The sequence below is a fragment of the Nannospalax galili genome, unplaced genomic scaffold, assembly GCF_000622305.1.
Source record: "Nannospalax galili isolate Female #2095 unplaced genomic scaffold, S.galili_v1.0 scaffold761, whole genome shotgun sequence".
Taxonomy (NCBI): domain Eukaryota; kingdom Metazoa; phylum Chordata; class Mammalia; order Rodentia; family Spalacidae; genus Nannospalax; species Nannospalax galili.
The window spans coordinates 2,454,972-2,479,651 of NW_008346389.1; the positions used below are offsets into that span (position 1 = coordinate 2,454,972).

Below are 24,680 nucleotides of genomic sequence, written 5' to 3' on the forward strand. Positions count from 1 at the left end.
TGGAGAACAGGCTTGGTACTATGTCCCTGCAAGCAGAGGGCAGAGCCAGCCCTCCCAGGATGCAATGGGTTTGGGGGTGGGATGAACAGAACAGAACAGTTGATTCTATTAAATATTGTCATATCTAAGGTAAAGGCAGCTCTGTAAAAGGCAAAAGTAAGATACAGCGAAACGATTTCATTTACTCTGAGAGGAAAACACCCTGCCGAACATTAGCTTTAAACAGTTTTTTCTAGAGAGAAAAGAAGGAATTAAAAGACATCAAGACCATGCACAAGACACTGATTATTCTTGGCCAGTCCAAGAAAGGTATCTGACAGTCCTGCCTCAGGCTTCCGGGGTCCTGCTTTCATCTTCAACCCCCAGCTTCCAGAAAGAGCTGAGGAAGCAGTACTTTGGGTGTTGACTTGCAATGCAATGGATCAGAAGAGGTAGTAGGATGGCTGATGGCCCACCTCTCTGTCCTAACTTTCTGGTCAGAAATGCTCAGCACAAGCCCACATAAGCGCAACACATACTTGATAGAAAATGAACGTGTGAAAATCTGAAATCATTGAGTGTACAGGTCTCTGTCCAGTCAGATAACAATCTTCAAATGTCAGAGTCCTTCAAATTATTCTCATGTTTTTAAGGAAAATTGCCGATATGAGTTCAGCTATCACCCTGTGCTCTTGTTTAGCTCAAAGAAATACCCTCTTCAGCATCTATTTTACATATTGCTGAGAAGTGATGCTCTGCATTTCTGTCCTTCTGGGCATGTTAAAGAATCATGATGTTTGAATGTGGATGCTTAGGCTGCATGGTCACAGCCCTGCACGGTAGTCTTCAGCACAGACACAATTTGAAATTTCACTTATATAAGTCAGTAGTTTTGAACTACACTCAGCTATAAGTGTGTATTTTCCTACATTAGCCACAAGACAATATCTACCATTTAAAAACAGTCCATTAGTTCTCTTAGAAATTATTCTCCTGTGCATACACATGCCTGTTTGTCTGTCTTAAACAAATAATAGTTGAGATTTTCACTGCTTTATTAAGATGTCCCTAAATGTAACTAATTCCTGCATTTAACAAAAAGTTGTGTCCTGGACCAGAATGACATCTGTTGCAGAATTCACACATGAATTTGAAAAGGTAAGGCTTTCTTTGTTGATCAGCACTAGACATGGAAATGATATGTTACTCTTCCACCAAAGACTCAAATATTAGAAGCCAGGAAGACCATGTATGACACACTAACAACACAGTCTAGAAATGGCACTATCTTAAAGAGCAGCTCAGCTCTGCTCCTTCATTTGTCTTTAGAGTCATAGGTCCTAACTGGCATGAAGGATTTGGACGAAACGGAAGCACCATCTCAGGCACCTCCTGCCCTCCACTAGACAAGCAGTATCAGGACACCATGTCATGTTTTGTTCCCTTGCACTTGTGACATCATACCCACATAAACTAGAGCAATCAGAGGCACAAATGACACCAAAAAGGGAAAGCACTTTAGTCTACTTACCTGTGAGCCTGCAGCTGCATTATCGATTAGATGGTTGTTGGGATGAGCAATCCAGAAAGTTGAAACAGCCCTGCAAGGCATTGTTGAAGGTAATTTAGACACTCTTCATGAAAAATCCTATCCACTAAAACCTCCCCTATGTTGTCCCCAGAAGTCAAAGGACTTGACCACCACACATGATTCTCCCTCTGCTACTCACATACAGTCCGTGGTAGGCACAGGGATGTAGTCTCCAAACACTTTGTCTCGCATGGTGGTGCACATGGAATTGTTCCTATCTGTGGGGAGGAGTGTGCCCGGCTTGGTAAGAAGCCCCAGATTATGGAACAAAATGTTTCTCTGTTCAACACCATCTTCCAAAAAGAAGCAATGACCCAGCGTGTCAAATCCAATGGTGTCTTTTATCTGTAGAAATGTAAGTGCATACTGTCATTAGAAAGAAGACAGATTGGGATTTCACTGACGAGTACTACTCAGTATGGCACACTCAGTAAAAAGGCAGAAAGAAAATTTTAATCTCAGAAGACAGGCAAAAATCAAATATCAGGTTTTATTTCTCATGTAAGATGATACAGATGAAAAAAAACAATAGGCTTCCTCAGTAAGAGCAAATTTAGAGCATGGCATGTGGTAAAACAGCTAACGTGTGATATAAAGAAGTCTTGAGATTTAGAGAGTTAATGTTGCAATGACAAATGATGCATGTCAGCAGAATGTGAGGCTACTTACTAGCAAGCCACTGGTCCCATGTACTGTGATACACCTGGAGAAGCAGTGATGAATGGACAGGCCATCCACAGATGCTGGGCGTCTGTAGCCTCCTTTAGAATCCACGTCTCCACACAGATGAAAATGCAGAGGATAGCGCCCCAGGTGCTGCTGACCCATGTGCTTCAACTCCACATAAGAGAGATGGACTGAAGTAAAATTCTTCTCTATCTATGAAACAAAGTATTCCAAGTCAAGCTGAATCTTTTCAGAACAAGAAAGAAGCAACAAATATGCATATATATCATTTAGCAGAAAATATACATGTTAGGGGCTGGAGAGATGGCTCAGGATGTTAAGAGCACTGGCTACTCTTGCAAAGGACCTGGGTTCAAATCCCAGCACTCACATGGCAACTAACAACCGTCCAGAATTCTAGTTCCAGGGATCCAACACCCTTTACTGACCCCTGAGGGCATTACACAACACAGGTGCACTTACACACATGCAGGCAATACACCCATATGCATAAAATAAAAGTAATAAAATATTTCTTTAAAAAAATAGAAAATATACATGTTAGAATATTTTGGAGCCTGAGAAGATAGCTCAATTGGCAAATGCCTGCTGTGCAAACATAGACTTGATTTCAATCCCCAACATCCCCACCAAGGGGTCACGTTTGCAATCCCAGCTCTGGGGAGTCAAAGACGGGAAGACCCCTGGTGCTTCCTGGTCAGCCATCTTAGCTTAATTAGTGAGCCCCAGGTCTCAATTAGCAATCAAGTCTCAAAATTCAAGGTGGATGGCTCCCAAGGAGCATTACTCAAGAATGACCCCCGGCCTACACACACACGTACATGTACATCTTTACCAGCACTCATTCATGCACACCCACACACACCAAAATAAAATAAAAGCAGCTCTTTTCCAGAGCTCCACTTAGTAATTCAGCACCTTAGGGGCTCAGTGGTAAAGTATCTGACATGTGTGAGAACCCAATTTGATCCCCGGCACCACAAAAGGCACAAGAATGGCAAATGCTTCTTTACGTGGACAACTACTTCAAAGAGCCGACATTAGATTCTAATAGGGAATAAAGAGAAATGAAACAAGGAAAACTACAAAACCGATTTCTCTTTATATAGGCGGGTGGGGTGCTTTGTTCTTGTGTTACTTTTGTTTTCCAGACAAGGTCTTTTCTCTGTAGCTCTCGCTGGCCTGGTACTCACTATGTAGCTCAAGCTGGCCTCGATCTTACAGCAATCCACTAACCTCAGCCTCCTGAGTCCCGAGATTACAAATGTGTGCCACCACAGCCATCTGCGTATGTGTTTGATTTGCTCAAACACAGGTACAACTCAACAATGTAAATGGGACTGCAACATGACAAAACCACTGTTAAGTTGAAACTATCATAATCTGAAAGTAAACTGAACCCACCTCACCACAGACCACTTTAGCCAGCAACAGAGTGCACTGCAGTATGCAGACATTCTCTGGAGGTCACGTGGCTGACAGAAGCTGCAGCTCACTGCCCCTGCCCCAGATCTCCACAGAGTATCAGACTGTACATCACCAGCTCAAGAAAAGATTCTAACTTTGGAGTAAGGTGACGTGAATGCATATTACCTTTGCATCATAATAAAGTCAAACTAATTATTCAAACACATCAGAGACTATCTATATTTGGTCACCTGTAGTCTCGTCTTTTCATTTCTGTAACCTCTGCCATAGCTAGACAGACACTTATTTCTAAATCCTCTGCCAATGCTTGGGTGCTTGTATAAGTTGTCTTTAAAGATTCCCCTATAAAATGCGAAAATCCCCCTATGATCAAAATTTGAGTGCATGCAATATTTTTAAGCACTGAATTTTCAACCATATAACTAAAAGAAAGCAGTAATGCTGCACCAGCAATTTCCCCAACCAGTAAATCAGAAATGTTGCCAATAATCATAGGCTACCCAGTGCAGAGAGATCTCAAACTCATGCAGACCAGATGTCCAATAACTTGGTATACAGAATAGTGTTCATTATTTTCCAGAAGAAAAATCTGCATACAGAGGCAGGGCATGGTGACACATATCTTTTTTAATCCCAGCACTTAGGAGGCAAAGGCAGGTGGATCTCTGTAAATTTGAGGCCAGTTTGGTCTACATAGCAAGTTCCAGGTCAGCCAGGGCTGCATAGTGAGAGCCTGTCTCAAAAACAAAAACAAAAAAATCTGCATATTGGGGGCTGGAGAGATGGCTCAGTGGTTAAGAGCACTGACTGCTCTTGCAGAGGACCTGGGTTTGATTCCCAGCACCCACATGGCAGCTACAAACCATCTTTAACTCCAGTTACAGGGGAATCTGATGCCCTCTTCTGCATTGCACAACATGAGTGCACTCACATATATGCAGGCAATACACTCATATACATAATATAAAAATAATTTTTTAAATCTGCATATAAATTTTTTGTTTACAGAATCATATTTTTTATGTGCATACGACTACTGTTTACACTTTAATAATATCATGCTCTTTAAGAAACCAAGACATGGAGGCTGAAGAGACAGCTCAGCAGTCAAAATGCTTACTGCTCTTGAAGAGGATATGGGTTCAGCACCCACATGGCAATTTACAACTGCCTGTAACTCCAATTCCAGGGGGTCCAACACCCTCTGGCCTCTGCAGGCACTTTCACATACATGGTACAAATGAACTCATACAGGTACACACACGTATACATACCAAATAAATAATTTTTTTAGAAAGAAAAAAAGAGAAAGAGGGAGGGAGGGAGGGAAGGAAGGAAGGAAGGAAGGAAGGAAGGAAGGAAGGAAGGAAGGAAGGAAGGAAGGAAGGAAGGAAGGAAGGAATCAACCAAGAAATTCACAAATTGCGTGCATGGATACCAATATCACTGTGATCTTGTCTTTGTATGTGTCTTTCCAATACATTGATTTAATTCTTCATGAAACAATTCTTAAAATGGTTCAACTTAGTCCAGACTACTTAAATAAAGGTGCAACTTTATTTCCTTCCTTTCTTCCTTCTTTATTTGTGATACAAGATCTCAGATAGCATAGGCTGGCCTCAAATTCCCTGTGTAGCCAAGGCTGGTCCTGAACTCCTGATCCTCTTGCCTCAGTCTTCCAAGTTCTGGGATCACAAACATGTACACTTGGTTCTCCTTTTTTTTTTTTGGTTTTGGTTTTGTTTTTGTTTTTAGCATCTTCATAGTATTTTAAAGAGAAATAAAATGTCTTTTTAATATCCATATATACATATTTGTATATATATAGAATCCCACCACTTGAAAGCTTTTTAGCAACTTAAGAATTCTTAGTACTTAGCAACTAAGATTTCAAAGAAATCCAAATCCTTTGCCCACCATGATATGTCCCCCAAAGGTGTCATAGTCGAAGAACTGGCACTGATTTTCTCCATAGCATGAGTCCTCCATTTCTCCTTGGATCACAATGTTCCGGGTGAGAATTCCAACCTCAGCTCTCATATCTATCCCATCTATGATCTCACCCATGTGCAGGAACTGGGGTGTCTCTGGTGATGTGGACGAAGGAAGAATGTCAGAACAAAGAAAAGAATATGAGGAACACCAAAAAGGCCCTCTTCCTCATTTTCCCACCTCAAGACAACATCAGGAACTTGCTGTCTCTACCACTTCAACACCTCAAGACTGGAATCCCAGAAGCAGGACTTTTAAAGATTGCCTAATCCAACTGCCACCCAAAGCCCGAACCCCTGTTGCTGCCCGGTCACTTCTCACACCGAGACAGGGACAAGGGCTTGCCCACCCTGAGGAGCTCAGCCCTTCCTTGATTAGCACCAATGATCTTGGACCTGTGCAATACTTCTCTCTGTCCTTGTTCTGACCCCGAGGACATATGAAGACCCAAATGCAAGGGGGCCTTATTAAACAAATGCTCTTGAGAAAACAAGGACAGCTCTGGAAACAAAGGACAGTCCTTCTATCACTGTCACTCTGCACTCCTACCTCACAGCAAGTAATCAGCATTTGAACACTAACCCCACTGAATCAATCTGTCATCTTTTCTTTTCCACTTACTGTTATAGTTATTCTATATGCTTTCAAATGCCTATCTTTCCTGGAAGTGTACAAGCATCTTAAAAATGAATTTTTTCTCTGATGATCTTATACATAGGAAAAAGAAAGATAATAAATAGGAACAGAAGTCCTTGAAGACTCATTTCCAAGTAGAGTGGGGATTCCCGAAAGTACTAATGATGGATGGTATCATCATTACTTGGGATTATTCCGTGTGTGTGTCTGTGTGTGTGTGTGTCTGTGTGTGTGTGTGTGTATGTGTGTGTGTGTGTGTGTTTTGCATGTGCCTAGTATTATCAAAAGAGGGAAAAACATGAAACTGAATAAAATAAAGGAAAAAGTGCCAACTAAGCCAAGCATTCTACTTATATTTTACAAAGCTTTTTATTTTCAATTTTTTTCAAAAGTTTCAAACTTCAAGACTCTCCTTACTGAAGAGTGAACTGCTTCTTGAACGGAGACTCAGCTTTTGCTTCGCTGCATCACCGTGTAACCTTGCTTACCTAAGCAAAGAAGCAACGTGAATGAAATGTGTGCAGAAACCATCTAAGGGGCCTCAGGAATGAATATCTAGCTCTTTCCACACAGAGCTCACAATAAGAACCATTTTATGCACTGATCACTTTCAAAGTACGTATTATTCAATGTTATGATAGGAAATAAAGTCCAATGAAAGTATCTATCTGGCTCCCTTTTAACTACGAGTGGTGCTGGAAAGAGGCTTCAGGACTCACATCCCCAAAAACAGAATGCGTTTCCCAAGAAGTACTCTGAGCCACCCAATCGATACCTTTGACTTTGACCTGGAATCGGCTACACTCAGGACAGGGGAGAAGTGTGAATTCCTCAGCCTGGTACATGGAGTAGTCGGTGCTTGCTATCACAATCTGGTCTCCAGCTTTCCAACTGCTGACATCATCTGACAGGTGGAGCTTTACTCCATCCACAATCTCCACCCGGAAACCCGAGAGAGAAATTCCTGAACAAACAAAGAGTGAGGTGTTAACAGAAGAGATTTTTTTTCCCCTAAAAGTCAACCATGTCCCTGACTTAGCAATCAAAAACAAAGATAAACACAATTCAACTTTTTCCTAATGCTAACTATGTGTCCTCAAGAAAAAGAAAGTTCATGTACTACCAGCTATGACCCAAATTGTCATGTGAGTGAACCATTCTTTTAAAATTTGGAAGATTCCCACCAATGGCCCTGAGTTAGAGTCCCCAGCACTGCTGAAACTTGTAGAGGGGGCACATAGGCCTGTAAGACAAACCCCACTATAAAATGCAGAAAAGCCTCCCTAATATCCTTGCTGGAAGTAGCCTCTCTTCTGGGCCTTATGCTTTCTCATTGGTAATGTTTAGACCTTCCCTGTGGCAGACCAGTCACCTCTTTGTAGTGCATTAGTGATGGCAGCAGGTGCATCCACTCACGTATTCATGGCTCTTTCTTCTTCACAGTACAGACTAGTGGTGTCTGCTGAATGGATGAATATAACCAGTTTAACTTGCTGTGTGACCTGAAGGCATATGGTGGTGCACCTGTCCAATTTAGCTCCTTTGGCCTCGAGATGATGTACTACAAATTATGCAACCTAATGACTACTAATAGGTGGTCTTTCCGTGGTGCTGCACACCTTTAGCCTCAGCACTCAGGAGGCAGAGGCAGGTGGATCTCTGTGAGATTGAGGTCAGCCTGGTCTACATAGGGAGATCCAGGCCAGCTGGGACAATAGGGAGACCCTGTCTCCAAAAAAAAAACCCAAAAAACAAAAAAGTAAAAGCTGGTTCCCAATCAAGCAAAGAAGTGATGAGTTAATCCAGCTTATGCTTTTATTTATACACAATACAGTACTGAAGCATTTCTTGTTTCTACAACATCCATGAAATAATCTATAAGACTTAAAAGCTGAGCTCATGAAATGCATCTGGAATTGAGGACAGCTACTTCATCACACCAACAGAAGGAAACTCTCCATTTTAAAGATTGCTGTTGCTTCTCCATCATCATTCTCAAAAGAAGATGCTGGCTCAAAAGGATTATGATGAGCAGAAGAAAACACCTACTCAAGCTGGGAGAGTCAGAAGAAAGGAAATTCACATGGAAGGAGGAATAATTCGGATGGCCTTGCAATCTGAGTGAACTACCCAGATAAAATCTAACCTAGCCAAGTACTAAATTCTTTTTTATAGACTCTAGTCTGCCCTGCTTTTTTATTTTCTGCAAAGTACTCGTGTGCGTGTGTATGTGTGTGTACACACACACATACACATGCATAATGAATACCTAGTAAATGTAGTGTGCTTTTTCTCAATGTTTTTTGCATCCACATTTGCTATAGCACATAATGTGATTGGACCTGAAAATAATATAAAGAATAATAAATCCCATAACCACTAATAGATGTAATAGCCTTTCATTGAAATAATTTTGAGAGAGAAATTATTATATTCATTAGAGATGAAGAAAACAAAGTTCTAAGAGTTTGAATAGCAGTTGGAATTATCACTTTAAAAAAATGCTAGAGTCCAGAACTGAATGATAATTTAACTCCAGGACTAAATTCGTTACATCTCTATACCATACCTCTTTCCAAGGACAGAAAGAGCTTAAGAACAAAGATAAACAAAATCCAGGACAACAAAACATTATCCAAAATCTGAGGCTTTATAAAAATAAAATACTCCATAAAAGGGAGCAACTAGGAAATAATTTTTTCCACATGAAATTCCAAATACTTTTTTCAAAATACAATACTAGGTAAGCTTTTAAAAATATTTTATTTATTATTTTTATTTTATGTTTATGAGTGTATTGACTGGATGTATGTAGGTACACCCATGTCATGCAATGCCCACAGAGGTCAGAAGAGGGTGTCAGATCCCCTGGAACTGGAGTTACAGAGAGTTGTTAGCCGCCAGGTGGGTGCAAGGAAATCGAACCTAGGTCCTCTGTAAGAGCAGCCAGTGCTCTTACCAACTGAACCATCTCTCCAGCCCCTAAAACACAATACTAGATAAGCTTTGATTTGAAAAGTTATTTGAATTTATTTCTGTTTAAAAAATAGTCAAAGTACAGGGGAAAACTTCAGTGTTTAATAATTTCTTACTTTTTCTAAAGCTTAGGAGAAAAATCTTGCCTATAATTATCTCCTACAAGTACTGCTCAACTGAAGTTTGAAAGGAAATAAATTCAATCTCCCCACTTCCTGGGGCTAATTTCTACCTCTTCCAGAAAGTAAGAGTCAGGAGAACACTAGGCACAAACAATAGCTCATGACAGATAAAAAGAGTGATCCCTCTTTCAGAAATGAGCAGGCACTGTGATGCGGAAATGAAGGTTCCTAGTTCTTACACAGGAAATGTTGATTCAGGGTCAGAAAGTAGTCGCCTCCTGCTGGGAACGTCCCCGGAGAGAATTAAACACTTACAGGACCACTCCTGCTAGGACCTGCTGCTCACTGCCTGTGCTTGTTGCCAGAGGCCTCTGCAGCATGGTAGAAAGATTGCAGGAGTGATCCTGAAGACAGAGGCTAGGGCTTGTTTTCCATCACAGATACCATCTCCTCACCCAAACCCAGGTTGCTTAGAGGCAATATGTGAAGGCTCTTGTCACATATCAGAGGTTCCATTTATTTGTTTTTAAAGTAAACAACAATCTAAGTTAACCAACACTTTGTTTGCTACATTGCTGCTCAATTCTGGGTAATTACAGATATAGTGGCATCTCTTAATTTTACTCATCTCACATTAATTTGGGTACAATACGCACTTAGAAAAGGTGATGGACAAGCACAGATTTTAAAAAGGGGTCGGGGGGGCAATCCATAACTAACATGGAAAACAATCCAGCAACAAAGTAGGCAAATGAAGAAATTCCACAATCAAAATCAGACGCTCCCTAAATACCCAGTGCTAATAAGCATTAGGCAAATCATAGCATCCTGGGCCACAGAGTAACAGTCTGTTTCTTTTAAAAAGATTATAGTAGAAGCTGGAGAGACGGCTCAGAGGTTAAGAACACTGATTGTTCTTGCAGAAGACCAGGGTTCGAATCCCAACACCCACATGACAGTTAACAACTGTCCATAACTCCAGTCCCAGGGATTTGACAGCCTCTTCTGACCTCCGTGGACATTGCACAACATGGGTCCACTTATCTACATGCAGGCAATATACACATACACATAAAATAAAAATAATAAATAAAAATTTTTAAAAAGGATTATAGTGAAAATACAGGTTGAAGATGATTCAAAGATTTAAGGGGCCAGCAAGATGGCTCAGCAGGTAAAGGGACTTGTCACCAAACTGAGTTTGAACACTAGGTCCCACATGGTGGAAGGAGAGAACCAACTCTAAGCTGACTTCTGACCTCCACATGTGCTGTGTGTGTGCATGCACACACGGGGACACACACACAAAATCAATGTGATAAAATTTTTTCAAAAGGCTTAAGATGAGTGTTTTAGAAAAACATGTCAAAAAAATGGAGAATACACTTAAAATTTTAAAATCCTGGAATTTTGTGTACTGAAAAAATCATCTCTGAATAATATGACTAAAAATTAATTTTTGTGTGCGTCTATGTTTTCCACTTGTCATAAGATAAACATTTTAGTTAGATTATCAAGGGAAAAAACTAAGTAATAAAGTAGGATTTTTTTTTCCCACTGCATGTGGTCAAGGGTAGTATTTGCTGTCCCGTCTAAGGAAACGATTCAAAGTATAAAATCATGCTCAGTGCACACATTCAGTGCACACTAAAGACAGCTCACCAACCTGTTCAGATTGATCCAATTGGTCAAAGCCAAGAAATAAAACCATTTCTATTATGTGTCTTGGTTACTTTCTTGTTGCTGTGATAAAATACTCTGAGAAAAGCAACTTAAGGAAGGGTGTCCCTGGGCTCACAGTTGAAAGCATTCCCCATCATGGTGAGGAAGTCAAGACAGCAGGAGCTGAAGCACTGGTCTCACACTGTCCACAATTAGGAAGATAAGAGCAATGAATGCTTGTGCTCAGCTTGTTGTCTCCTTTTTATACAGTCTGAGGAATGTTGCCACTCAAAGTGGGCAGGTCTTTTCCACCTCAGTTAACCTAATCAAGAGAATCCCCCATAGGCAAACTCAGAGATCAGGCACTGTAGATCTTTGTAGTTAAGAGTTGAGATTAACTTCCATATGTTGTGACTCAGATCAAGAACAAAGTCCAAGTAGGGTTGCCTAAACTGGAACAGATCCTTATCTAGAAAGAACAAGTCTACAAGACTAAAGAAGTTTCAACCTGACCTAGCTGACAAAGCCAACGAGTTAGGCATCTGAATACCATAATGCTCTAAACCCGCCTATCATAATACTTACCAAGTCTCACAAAAGTTTAGACTGCATCTGCCTACCTTCAATCCACTCACTGTAGGCTGTCACAGAGAACTTTTGGCCATCTACGGTGTAGAAATCTCTTTGGGCCAGAGCTTTCCCGCCACTACTATGGTTTTCATAGTTCCTCACAGATTCATTGCAAGAAGAGGTCCCACCATCAATGACACCAACCAAAGCCCAAGCTTGCCTAGAAAAGAAAAGACCATGCACACTTGATTATTTGTCATGGGAATGACAAGCCTCTGACACATGATGGTATGCTGGTGTTCAATTCTGGTATTTCATTTTTGACTCTTTTTTCCATGAAGTCACAGTTCAGACTTGTTCTAAGGAACTGACATCACAGAAGGAAATGCATCTGGTTTTCAGAAACTTGTTCTTCAGCTCCCACTGGTGAAACAGGGATGCCTGGGGCTTCAAATAATTGTGGATTTCCTTCCTCGAAACACAACCATCTCATGCATGCCTGCTCCTAGCCAGTCTCCTAAAGGATTTCATCTGCTCTCTTAGTTATTTGGTTTTCATTTGTTCATGGTTGGTTTTGTTTTTGAGACAGGGTCTTAAGGTAACCCAGGCTGGCCTTGAACTCACTGTGTAGGTGAGAGGATGATCTTGAATTCCTGATCCTCTTGCCTCTACTAGCATCACACAATGCTTCTCATGTTGTTACATTTTTCTTTGTGTGGTTGACACTGCAGTAGTGAGGATAAAACTCAGGGCACATTCAGGTGCCTGGGAACTTTAAAAGCTAATGCTGGGGGTTCTGGGCATCTGAATGTGCAGGTGGATGTGAGAAACACTGAGCTGAGCAGCAGTCCTCAAGCTTTAGTGAGCATCAGAATGGCCTTTTAAATCTACTTGCTGCTTAGTGAGCATCAGAAGGGCCCTTTAAATCTGCTTGCTGAGTACAGCCTGAGAGTGGAAGGGCCAAACAATCTGTAATTCTAACAAGTTCCTCAGTGGTGCCAATGATGCTGCTAATTATGCTCTGAGAACCTTAGGCTGGGGAGCTGGGTCCCTCAGTGAAAATCTTCCTACCAAGCCTGAGGACCTGAGTTCAGATCCCCAGCATGCACGTAAAGGCAGGGTCCAGTGGCAAACATCTGTGGTCCCAGTGATGGGGTGTGGGGACAAGCTCACTGTGGCTCACTGGCCAGCCAGACAGACTAGCTAAATCTATGAGTTCCAGGTTCAGTGAGAGACCTTCTCTCAAAAATGAGGTAGGAAGTGACTAAGAAGGATACTCGAGGTCATGTCATCCTCTGGCCTCAACACGCACACATGTGCATGTGTACCTGCACACACATGTGCACATACCTACATAAATGTGGACACATGTATCACTTACACACACACACACACACACACACACACACACCATACATCCTAATTTGGAGATCACAGTTTACAGCAATAATAAACAATCTGGCCTAAGACTCCCTAGGCAGCAGCACTTTTTAATGTTTCTTGGTATATGGACAAGGTTGAGAATCACTGAGTTAGAGGTTTCCATACATTTTTAAAACTGCAAAACTGTGATCCAACAGATTCTTAATTTTACATCTGATCATCTACAGAAAGCAATGTATTTTAAAATGCCATCCAACTTCCATTAATACTAAACATCCGAGGGACTTGCTCAAGCTTGTGTCCAAAATTAGTCAGAGAAAAATTACAGTAACAAAAATCCAGAAAATGTGCCTTAGGCCTCCTGGCTCAAAACATGAAAAGAAAAATGTGAACTTCCTACTTTGTAAAAAAGTACTAAATGTAATCCACGCCAGACAGATGGCTAGATATTCCCAGATAAAAGTTCACTAAAGCCTGCCTGCACCCTTGTAAGTCCCACAGTTGCCCCTGCATGGATTAGCTACCCCTTTGGCTGAGAACGAGGTAGAGCTCTGTTTATATCCTTTGATACAGCAGAAAGGATCAAATAAAGAATGTCTGAAGTTATTATCTTCCAGTTGAGAGGGAAGGAAAAGAATGTCAGAGGCTTCCTTTATTTACCAGCACTGCCTAAGCAACTATAAAACAATGCTCCAGTCTACTCACATTATCTAAAAAACACTCCTACTTCCCTCCTCCACTTCTGGAAAATGTCAATGCAGTAGAGCACTATCTTCAAAGGGGTGCATGTTTATGTATGTAAGAGATAATGGCGACACAATGGAAGGCTGATGAAAGAACAAGATTCTAATTCCTCCATCAAATGGGTAGTAATATTTTAAAAGAAATTAAGAAACCAGTTCAGTAGACAGAGGTACCAAAGTCAAGACAGTCTCAGCTAGTGGTGACACAAACCCAGAAGCAAGGACAGCATGAAGGGACAGAATCCCTAAGTGCTGCCACTACTATATAAAGAAGCAAAGGGTGATATGTTTGGATTGTAGAAGTTCCCCAAAGGCCCAGGCGTGGAAGGCTTGTTTCCAGGGGAGGGTATGGGCTAGGGAGGTGGCTCAGAAGTTAAAACCACTTGCTGCTCTTTCAAAGGACCAAAGTTCAATTCCCTGAACCCACGTCACATAGCTCAGAACCACCTGTAACTTCAGCTCCGGAGGATCCAATACCCTCTTTTGGTCTCTGGGGGCCCCTGCACACACTTGCACATACTTACCACATACATACGCATAGATAAAAATAAACTCTTTAAAAAGAGAGAGCTTGGATTTAGTGGAAAGAAGTTAGGTCATTGAGGGCATGTCTTTACAGGAATATTGGGACTCCCAGATCCCTCTTTCTCTCTACATCCTGGGCACCATGACATAAGCATCTTCGCCCCACTACCTGCTCCTCATCATCTTGTTCTCTGCCTTGCCACAGGCCTGAGGCAACAGAGCCAAGTGACCATGAACTAAAACCTCTCAAATTGTGAATCACAATTAATTTTCCTCCTCACAAGTTGACTGTCTCAGACACTGTTTTTATTATTTTATTTTCTGTGAATTTTATACAATATATTTTGTTCATCTTTGGATTCCCTCCTATATCTGTATCCCCCACTTTTTAACTATGCTCTATTTTCATACATATATGCCTATAATATCAAGTTTGTGTTTCCAAATGCTCTTCAGTGTGGGTTAATTCACTGGAGCCTGGTCAACCTACTAAAAGTCTTACCCTTAAATGAAACTGAACCTCCCCTTCCCAGTCGCCAGTAGTTCCTCAGATACAGTTTGGGTTTCTTACCCATTTTCCGAAGTCTATGTTGGGATTTTGTCAGGCATTTCTTTTGTCACAATGAAAGGATGCTGACATAGTAAGTATGTAACTTTGGAAAGAGCATGTTTCCACTCCTCGGTCCATGTATTACAGAAGTACAAGCACACATGCATCAAGAGATAAGTAAGGGAACAGTTACAGAAACACTTCTTATAACACACTGGTCCAAACTGGAAAGCCATCCAACTGTCCACAGTAAATAAATTGTGGGATAGTCATTAGCCAGAAAAGAAACAATAGTGAAGATAAGCCAGTGCTACATGTAGCAATATCAACGACATTCTGTAACATGAGCAAGGGGCTCAGAAAGTAACTGACTGTGACTAGTAATAATCAGATATATAGATTAGAAACGCATGTGCATCTTAGTGTCAATTGTATTTAAAATGAATTTTTCTGTATGAAAAAAAAAGGCCAGACACAAAATATTTTGTCTGCTGCCACTTATATGAAGTTCAAAAACAGGCAAACCTAAACCTTACGATATCTCCAAATTCAGGAGAATGGTTCTTTGAAAATGGGAGGAGTGGTCAGTGCATAGCAGTTGGGGGGGGGGGGTTCTGCTGGCAGCTTTAGTTCTTGGCCTGAGTGATGACTACACAGGGATTGTCTAATAATCCATCACTAAACTTAACATTCTCATTCTACCACTTCTCTGCTAGAATACTATCAGGTAAAAACTCTGGGACTTGACTCCTGGTATCCTGTCTAGATAGCCATTCTCCTTGGCTATCTTCACAGCTATCTAGAGTTCCTCCAGGCCTCTAGTCTTTGGGAAGCCTGCCTATTACTTCCCCATGTCAATTCTTCCTTGGTGGCTTTTGTTCTTATCTTTTCAATTTCTCTCTCTCTCTCTCTCTCTCTCTCTCTCTCTCTCTCTCTCCCTCTTTCCTCCCTCCCTCCTTCTTCCTCTCTCTCTCCCTCTCCTTCTCTCCCCCGTCTCTGTAGGCTGGTCAGAGGGCTACCATCCTGCCTCAATCTCTCAAGTGCTGAGATTACAGGTTCATAACAGTATACCTGACTCCCCTCACCAATTTAGAGATTCTTTCCACTTATGTTCCCACTATAGATTACAACCCATTATAGGTCTCACTAAGTGATTTATCTTTGTAGGTCTCTGTTGATCATGCTAAACAAGGGCCCTCAGGCCATGTCCTTTCATCTGAATATTGATGGCATCCAGCATCTAGCATCTCCCAAGGGTGAACAAACCGCATACCTAAGGTGATATATAACCTTTTCCTTCACTTACTTTTACCTCCTCGAATTTCTACTAATAATACTGCATCCTTAGAAGGAAAACCAAATATGTCATTTCAGTATGTGGATGTTGACATCCTCTTGCTTCTGTCACTACAGATATTTCCTAACATTCCTAAGAACATTCAGCAGAATTGTAACTTCTGCTTTCTTAATTAACTGGCAAGCCAGCTACTTCAGTTAGCATCCAGGCTGCATTAGGAAATCGTGGTTCAATGTCAGGATGCGTATATTAGCTCTCCAATGTTTGGCTGCCTCTTGTATGCCAGAATTCTACAGACCTGAGCCAGTCAAGCAAGTAGATTCAAATTAGCCGGTCGTGGTGGCGCATGCCTTTAATCCCAGCACTCGGAAGGCAGAGGCAGGCGGATCTTTGTGAGTTCAAGGCCAGCCTGGTCTACATAGTGAGTTCCAGGACAGCTGGGGCTACAAGGAGACCCTGTCTCAAAAAGACAAAAAAAAAAAAAAAAAAGCATAAAAAAGATTTCAAAAGAGAAAGAAAAGGACCCTGAGCATGCCGGCCCCTTTGGGCTTGTGATAGGTTTCACACTGTAGCATGGAACTCTGCCTTAACCTTTCAATTCCTAAGCTGCCTCAATGAACCCAGACGACAACGTCTTCATTTCTGAGCATTTCATTATGCTCTGAAAGTAATGAAAAGAGGAAGTCTCTTCCAAGACAAATTATCTTTACTATTCCTTTTGGTTCTCAGTACATTTGTGCTCTTTGCTGGCCTTACAGACAGTTCACAAGACAGGCTCTGTGTACCACATCCAGTTGTTCAAGCCACTGTTCAAACAAGAGACAATCAGATGAACTGATGGGAGTGGCCACCAGCCAGCGGAGACAGGGGCAGTGGTGGGTGCTTCTTTTCCTACCTTCTCTGCTTTCACGGGTGTAGACTCTAGCACAGAGCTCGGAAGAAAAGAACATGGCCTGCCTACCTGTAGCCAAGTCCTTGGATCAGCTTACTTCCCAACCGGTCCTGGATCATCTGGATTGTTCCCTGTAACAGGCTCTTGACAGCTGAATCTCCAACGGCAATAGCCACAATCCGACCTGGATCCTGGACTCTCAAAAATTCTTGAAGTCGCCTGCTCTCATTTTGGTACTCATGGGTATCAAATTTGTCATTTTCCAAAATTTGGGCTGTGTCTTGGTCAATGACCCTCACATTGAGGCCCCGGGAAAAGTCCTTTTCAAAAGTATAGGAACCAAAAGGCAAGCCAGAGGAATTCAGAGTCCTGGTCAGCATCGTCCAGGACGTCCTCCGGGCCCCATGTAACTCCAGCGTCCCACCAGCCTCCACGCCAATAAACTTTCTGCCAAATGTTGGCATACTTTCACCTTCATCTGACTTGCCATACAAGGTAACTGTCGCTTTAGATTTATAGCGGCATTTTTCTGCTCCAATATGAAGCGCCCCACCATCCTGGATCAGGATGGAACGAGTCCTCAAGGTAATATTTTTGGATCCATCTTTATCATCCCCAAAAACAAGCAGTCCTGCAAGGTAGGAACAGCACTATGTAAGTCAAATTCCAAAACATCATTCTGAGACAGATAAATAGGAGGAAATAAAATACACCTTAAGGTACATTAATTTTATTTTCTCCTAATACCTTAATGAGGAAATAAAATACACCCCCCAACTAGCTTAGGAAAATTAAGAGAGTCCGTTTAGAAAATTAAACTAGTTTTCAAAGCCAAAGAAAAGAAAAATGAAGAATCCTATCTCTACATATTAAAAATGAATCTATAAATATATCTCATTTTTATATGTGGTTTTTAAAAAATATTTTATTTATTATTTTTATTTTATGTGTATGAGTGTATGCTTGCATGTAGGTAAGTGCACTTGTGCCATGCAATGCCCACAGAGGACATAAAGAGGCCATCGGATCCCCTGGAACTGGAGTTACAGACAGTTATTACTTCCATGTGGGTGCTGGGATTCAAACCGAAGAGGGCTTCAGATGCCCCTGGAACTTGAGTTAAGGACAGTTCATAGCTGCCATGTGGGTGCTGGGAACCGAACCCAGGTCCTCTGCAAGACCAGTCAGCGCTCTTAACCACTGAGCCATCTCTCCAGGCCCATATATGGTTTTTATACATACGGTTAACTAGGAAATGTGGCCCACGGCTCATGTGTCTGAACACTTGGACCACAGCTGGCAGCTTAGTTTTAAAAGTCGTGGTACCCTTGGGATAGTGTTCTAGCTAATAGAAGTGGGTCATTAGGGGAGAGACATAAAGGTGATATTCCCTCTGGTTCCAATCCCAGCTCTCTGCTTCCTGTCTGCCACCTCAATGTGTTAAGTATTTGATCACAGCAATGAGAAAAGTGGTGCCATGGTAATCTAAGTTAACGCTCATCAGTTGCACCAAAACAGAGCTATGAGAAAGTATTTCTAAGGCACTGATAGCACTTAAATTCTATGGTTCAAACTTAGCAATTTAACATATCTCTAGAGTCAGAGTGACACTGTATCATAAAGGTGAGTCCACCTAAGAAGAATGTTCTACATAAGGACCAGCAAATATCCACCACAGGCAGGGACTATTACTCACCTCCATCCTGAATGACTATAGAATTCACTGTGGCATCTGAGGTCAGGCGAAACATATCACCCTCCTTGATAACAACGTGTTTTGCAGAATCTTGTCCTGGATCCCAGTTCCTGAGACGGGGGTTTTGATCTGGACAGTTCTCTACAAAACAACACAACACTGATATGTTCTGCAATCCAACCCCACAAAATGCAAGAATACTATTACCCAAACCCAAGCACTACTGTCCCTGAAAACAGGTCTTCAGGGAAGGTGCTGAAGTATTCTGACTTCTGCCATTGCAGAAGGATCAATCCTTTACTTCAGCCACTAAAAAATTGTTATCCCAACATTAAGATGTTAGCACCTAGTTCAAGTCAAACTTTACAAGGTAAAAATGGAGTTACTGCAACCACCTACTCTGGAAATAAAAGTGAGAAGCAAAGTAATTAGTTTCTCTTGGAACCACACTAGAAAGATGGTTCAGAAAAGAAAATAATGGGCTGATCATGTAGTTTAGTGTACAGTACTTGCCTGGCTTGCCTAAGGCCCTGGATTTGATCCCCATAAGAAACACACACACACACACACACACACACACACACATTCATACATAGAAATAAATAATATATGTTTGAACACTTGGACCCCAGTTGGCAGTGCTATAAAAAATGTAGAACCCTTGGGACACCGTTCTAGCTGTGTATACACACACACATATATTTATAACATCTTGACTAATGAAAACAGAAATTTCAGAAATTAAGTAAAATTTATGTTAGATGTTCACAAGCTCCTTCCTATACAGTGAATCACAAAGTAGGAAGTAACCACACTTCTCGACATGCACACTTTCACCACAAAACTACAGAACGCAAGTGGCCAAACCATGACTTGTTATTTTCGGAGATGAAGAAATTACAGATTAGAGAAGTCAAATCTAAGATTAGTTAGCAAACGGAGTGATGTGGAAGTTCCACCTTTAAGAAATGAAGTTCTTCACTTCAATGTTAGTTTACCACATTTTCAACTTACCTTCATTCAGGTAATTATGAAACAATAGCTATGTATAAAATACTTAAGAGGGAAAGAAAAAATATTACTTCATTTTAAATCAACTGATCACTGAAGATTTGTTGAAGATCAATCTGTCCACTTTGTAATAGACAGTATAACATTTCTAAAATATAGAAGGGGGTCACATCCCCTCAGAGTTTATATACTAGTCTGGGAGAAAAAGCCACCATGTATGATATAACTTAAATGATAAATAATGAAGTCATTACTTTAGGTGCAAATGACCTTAGACAAAGGAAGACGGGGCTGGAGTCACTGAGGTAGCTTCATGGAATAGGTGACACTAGACTCAGACCCCAAAGGATGTACAGTATTTAATAAAAGGAGATAAGAACACAAGGAATATTCAATATCACCCAGCCAGGGCTCAGGGACCATTGCAGAAGAGGGGGTGGAAAGAATGTAAGAGCCAGGGGAGGAAGTACATGGAAATAGAGTCATACAGGCTCCCGGGACCTTGCTCATGAACTTACAGCAATATTGGCAGCAAGCACAAGACCCATGCAAACTCAAGCAGACAAAAACCCAGTATAGGGCTACAGAAATGGACAGCAGGCCCCAATCTTAGCCAAAGAACTATTGGGAAACTGATTACTGTTGGGTGATGGAAAATGGATCTTCTTTACGGGAGAGATTCTAGACAGGCTGACAAGATCTCAGTGAATGACTTGCACTGAGGGACTTCTGGGGATACTAACTTGACTCGATAAGCCTTAACATAAATGACAGAATGCATGAAATCCAGTGAGGGTGTTATGGGAGGGTGCCAATGGGGAAAAGGGTACAAAGATTATTAAGATGTTGTATACGAAATACACAGAAAAAACAAGAAACGCAAGTATCTCTGGTGCTGAAGTCACCTGCGTTTAAATTAAGCGAAGGCAGGAAGGAGACGTGCTCGAGCACCACAGGAAGAAATACTGCAATGAAGTGAAGGGCTCATGAGAAAACCGCAGAAGCGACCAACCCAGGAAAACCTCCTGATTCTCCATTTTGAATGTGCACATCCCAATGCTTTTATCTCTAAGCAGCTTATTCTGTCACTCTGAAGTGAGGGTAACTACAGTTAAAGTTAATCTCACTAAGGCCTTGGTAATTATGCAGTGAAATTATTTTTCTCCTATCAGTTTCATAATTGTTATTTAACACTTCAGATGACTCCAATGATCAAAAAATAATCCATAATAGAATGGTTGCTTTGCACAGACAAAGCCCTGGCCTCAATCCCCAGCACTGAGAAAAAATAATAGATCTTCTTCAACACCCCCCCACCCTTTTCTCATAAAACATAGAGGAATTCTCCATGGTGCTATACAAGAAGCCAATGTATGACCCATGCCACAGTCTACAGAGAAGGAATTCCAGTCTTTGGAAATCTGAAGCCCACTACAATGTTACATAATTCCTCTGCTTGCTGGTAATTATCTCCTAGAGGGCACACTTCATTAGATCTATCACCAAAAATTCCTGGGTTTTTTTTCCAGTAAAATGTACTTAAATGAGAAAATGTGTGGTGTGCAGAAACTGAAAAACAGCTCACCCAGCCCCACCTTCCAGGCTAATACACTTGAGAGTAGTAAGCACATCTGAAACAGCAAAAACCAGTGGGGCTGGCCCTAAAATACTTCAGTATTACTAGATCTTTCCACTGATCGTTTGCACTTACACTGCCAACATGTGAAACTAAAGAGCACTGATTCTAGGAACCACATCAGGAATCCATGCTTTAGATGGACTATGCAAATACCAAGGAAAGCCACAGATTTCAGCTCTGATTTCCCACTTGTCTAGCATCCCTTTCCTGCAGATTATTTGGGATATATGAATCAGAGCGTGGTTATTCTGCTTGGAGAGAGGGACAGAAAGTCAATGCCACAGGCAATGGAAATTGATGTTAGGAATTCATGATGTGGTCAGCAAAAATGTGGATAGGAGCATCTCTCTTCCTCCCTGTTTATTCTCTTAGAAAAGTTGGCAATTACTTCCTCTAAGACTCAAAATTTACAAAATCCTTAAAGTACCCAGGAAACCTAAAATAAAGAGTGAAAAGGCCCTCAACTATTGTGTTATATCAGACAAAAATCTGGTGTAAACTGTACAAAAGATAAGTAGGTGCCAACTCAGGTTGTAATGGGCTAATTCTCTGCATCACAGCCCGGGTCCTGCGTCCTGGGTTCTCTGACTTGTACAGATACATGGATATTTTTATAAAGCAACTGTTTGTTCATATTATACTGAAGTGTACTGGCAACAAATTTCTCCAAAACTAATCAAAGTAAACATATAACCATTAAATTTCTTTGTGTATGTATCTCTTTGTGTGTAGGGGGGTGTACATGTATGTGGAGGCCAGAGACCAACCTAGGGTGTTGTTCCTCAGGCACTGTCTGATAGAGTATGTAAATCTCAAGAGAGCCATAAGCTTCCGAAAGGAAGCCATAAGGACATAAATTCCTCAAGGTGGCCAAATGGCCTAAATTGGTGGCTTGGCCTTTGATCAAGCCTTATCAACTGGTCAATTCCCTGGCTGACAGAGACTGTTTACAGGGCTGATTTAACTCCTGCTGTGCCATAAGATAACTTGCCTGCTCATCCTGAGAAAATAACCTCAGGAAGAAGACCCTCAAATACTCCGAGGACACTGGCACCAAGCAAATTCCTGAAGCTGTGTTCCTGTATAAATCCAGACGGCTCTGCCTTTCTTTGCTGATCCTGGTTTTCACGGAGAGTACCAGCCCTCTCCTATGTTCTCCTGAATAAAGGATCATATTCCTTGCCTGTTGCAGGTCTGGCTCTGGTTCTTATTTCTTAACTTTAAACTCTTTCCTTTTTCTGCTCTCCTATATCTAACACTGTCTACCTTGCTTTTTGTTTGTTTTGGTTTTTTGTTTGTTTTATTTTTGAGACACGATTACTCTCTGGCCTGGAACTTGTCAAGTAGACTGGCTGGCCATCAATCCTCAGAGATATCCTCCGTCTCTGCCTCCACAGTGCCGAGATTAAAGCACATGAGACCATATCTGGCTTTTTTTAAATGTTTATTTTAATTTTATTTTTATGTGTTTGTGTCACATGTGTGTGGGAACCTGAGGCCAGAAGAGAGCATCAGATACCCTAGAGCTGTATTATATGCAGTTGTGAGCCACCCCCACATGGATGCTGACTATTTTTTATATAGGTTCTAGGGATTGAACTCAAGTTCTTACCAACTGAACTACATATTCCCCAGCCCTGATCATTAAATGTCTGATGTGGTTTCTTGAAAAGCAAATGTAATTTAAGAAATTAAAGCTTCTGTACATGACATTCAACTATGAAGGAATGGATGGATCACAGTTCACACACCCGGATGGAAGTTTTCTTTTTCTTTCTTTTTTTTTTTTTTTATTTATTTTTTATTGGTGTATGTGTTGCCTGCATGTACGTTAGTGACTCGTGTCATGCAATACCATGGAGGCCAGAAAAGGGTGCCTGATTCCCTGGAACTGTAGTTTACTGGAGGTTGTTGTTAGCTGCCATGTGGGTGCTGGGAACTGAACCCAGGTCATCTGCAAGAGCAGTGAGTGCTCTTAACCACTGAGCCATCTCTGTAGCCCCAGAAGTTTTCTTTTAAGGATATACACTACAACTCAATAGTATTTAAAGCTTCTCTTTTTGTACTGTTTCTCAAGCCTGTTTCAAAGCACAAACAAGTCTTTTTTTTAATCACATTTGTTTTTAAAAATTAAGTCAACTTTATCACTATATTTATGATCAAATAAAAACTTTTTGCAATTCAAAAATCATAGCTACCACAAGAATTCTGTGAGGTCTCTTAAAAGCATTTCCAAGAGATGCTCCAAGAACAACTTGAATCCTGGGACAAAGTGGAAAAATGGAAAGAAAGCAAGCATCAAGTCTGTAATTTTCAATGGGTTTCTTGACAACTGCTGGCATTCATAAGAAGTTACACCTCATCCTAATTGTGTATTATGAGCTAGAGCCAGCCTAAGGTCAAAGTTTTTCCTTAATTATTCTACTTCTTATCTCTTCTTCTGAGGTATGTTCTATGTGTACAAACACATGCACGCATGCGCACACAAGATACACACACACACACACACACACCTACCATCTGGAGCGTATTTTGAGGATATTCCCAAAATGACTGCAAGTGCAACAAAGAACGAGAAGCTGGTTATAGCAAAGCAAACGAAGGTGTTCTTGTGCCTCTTCCGCTTTCGGCTCTCCCTCGGGGATCGCTGCTCCTCAGGGGAGAAAGCAAAGGTCGCTGGGGCTTCTTGTCTGATGGAGGTCAATTTGGCTGAAGCTTGGCTCTTTGGAGGAGGAGGAGGACGTAAGGGGACAACCTTCCCAGGCACATAACCAGGTGAGCGATGGCTGTGTCCATTTTGAGGTTGCAGAAAAGCAGGGGAGTGTCCCCTGGAAGGAGCAGCATACATGATACCCTGTCACTGTGAAAAAAAAGAATAATACACGGTTCTGAAGGTATGTACTGTAATGGATTTAAAACTTTGTGTCTGATCCATAAGGACCAGGCTGGCCTGGAAGTCAGTATGTAACCCAGGCTAGCCTCAAACTCAAGACAATCCTCCTACCTGAGCCTTCCAAGTGTTGGGATTATAGGCAAGAACCCAGGTTACAGAAATTTTTTCAGTGCTAGGGATCAAACCCTGGACCTTTACTCAGTAGGCAAGCACTCACTCCCCTGTCCTAAAATATATTTTAATGTGATTAGATGAACATAAAAATGAATTTGTCATCATAACTATTTTTAGTTCAGTGGCATTAAATATGCTCACAAAGTTGTACGACCACCAACAGCATCCTTTGTCAGTAATTTTCCATCTTCCCAAACAGCAAGTTTGTACCATAAGCACACTTCCCATTCTCTC

At 41.3% G+C, this 24,680-nt stretch overlaps 1 protein-coding gene across 2 annotated transcripts in view; it reads right to left on the reverse strand.

Annotated features, from left to right (window-relative positions):
- The window catches only part of Cemip2 (cell migration inducing hyaluronidase 2), an 80,784-nt gene that overhangs the window by 40,401 nt on the left and 15,703 nt on the right, over positions 1 to 24,680 (reverse strand). For both annotated transcript variants that reach the window (XM_029568141.1, XM_008842780.3), the window contains exons 2-10: positions 23,897 to 24,239; positions 18,730 to 18,870; positions 17,103 to 17,664; positions 11,694 to 11,863; positions 7,089 to 7,277; positions 5,603 to 5,772; positions 2,240 to 2,449; positions 1,710 to 1,915; positions 1,511 to 1,580 (exon numbers count right to left, since the gene is read on the reverse strand). In XM_029568141.1, coding sequence (XP_029424001.1) covers positions 1,511 to 1,580; positions 1,710 to 1,915; positions 2,240 to 2,449; positions 5,603 to 5,772; positions 7,089 to 7,277; positions 11,694 to 11,863; positions 17,103 to 17,664; positions 18,730 to 18,870; positions 23,897 to 24,227 — 2,049 coding nt within the window. In that variant the 5' untranslated portion in view covers positions 24,228 to 24,239. The remainder of the gene's footprint in view (positions 1 to 1,510; positions 1,581 to 1,709; positions 1,916 to 2,239; positions 2,450 to 5,602; positions 5,773 to 7,088; positions 7,278 to 11,693; positions 11,864 to 17,102; positions 17,665 to 18,729; positions 18,871 to 23,896; positions 24,240 to 24,680) is intronic.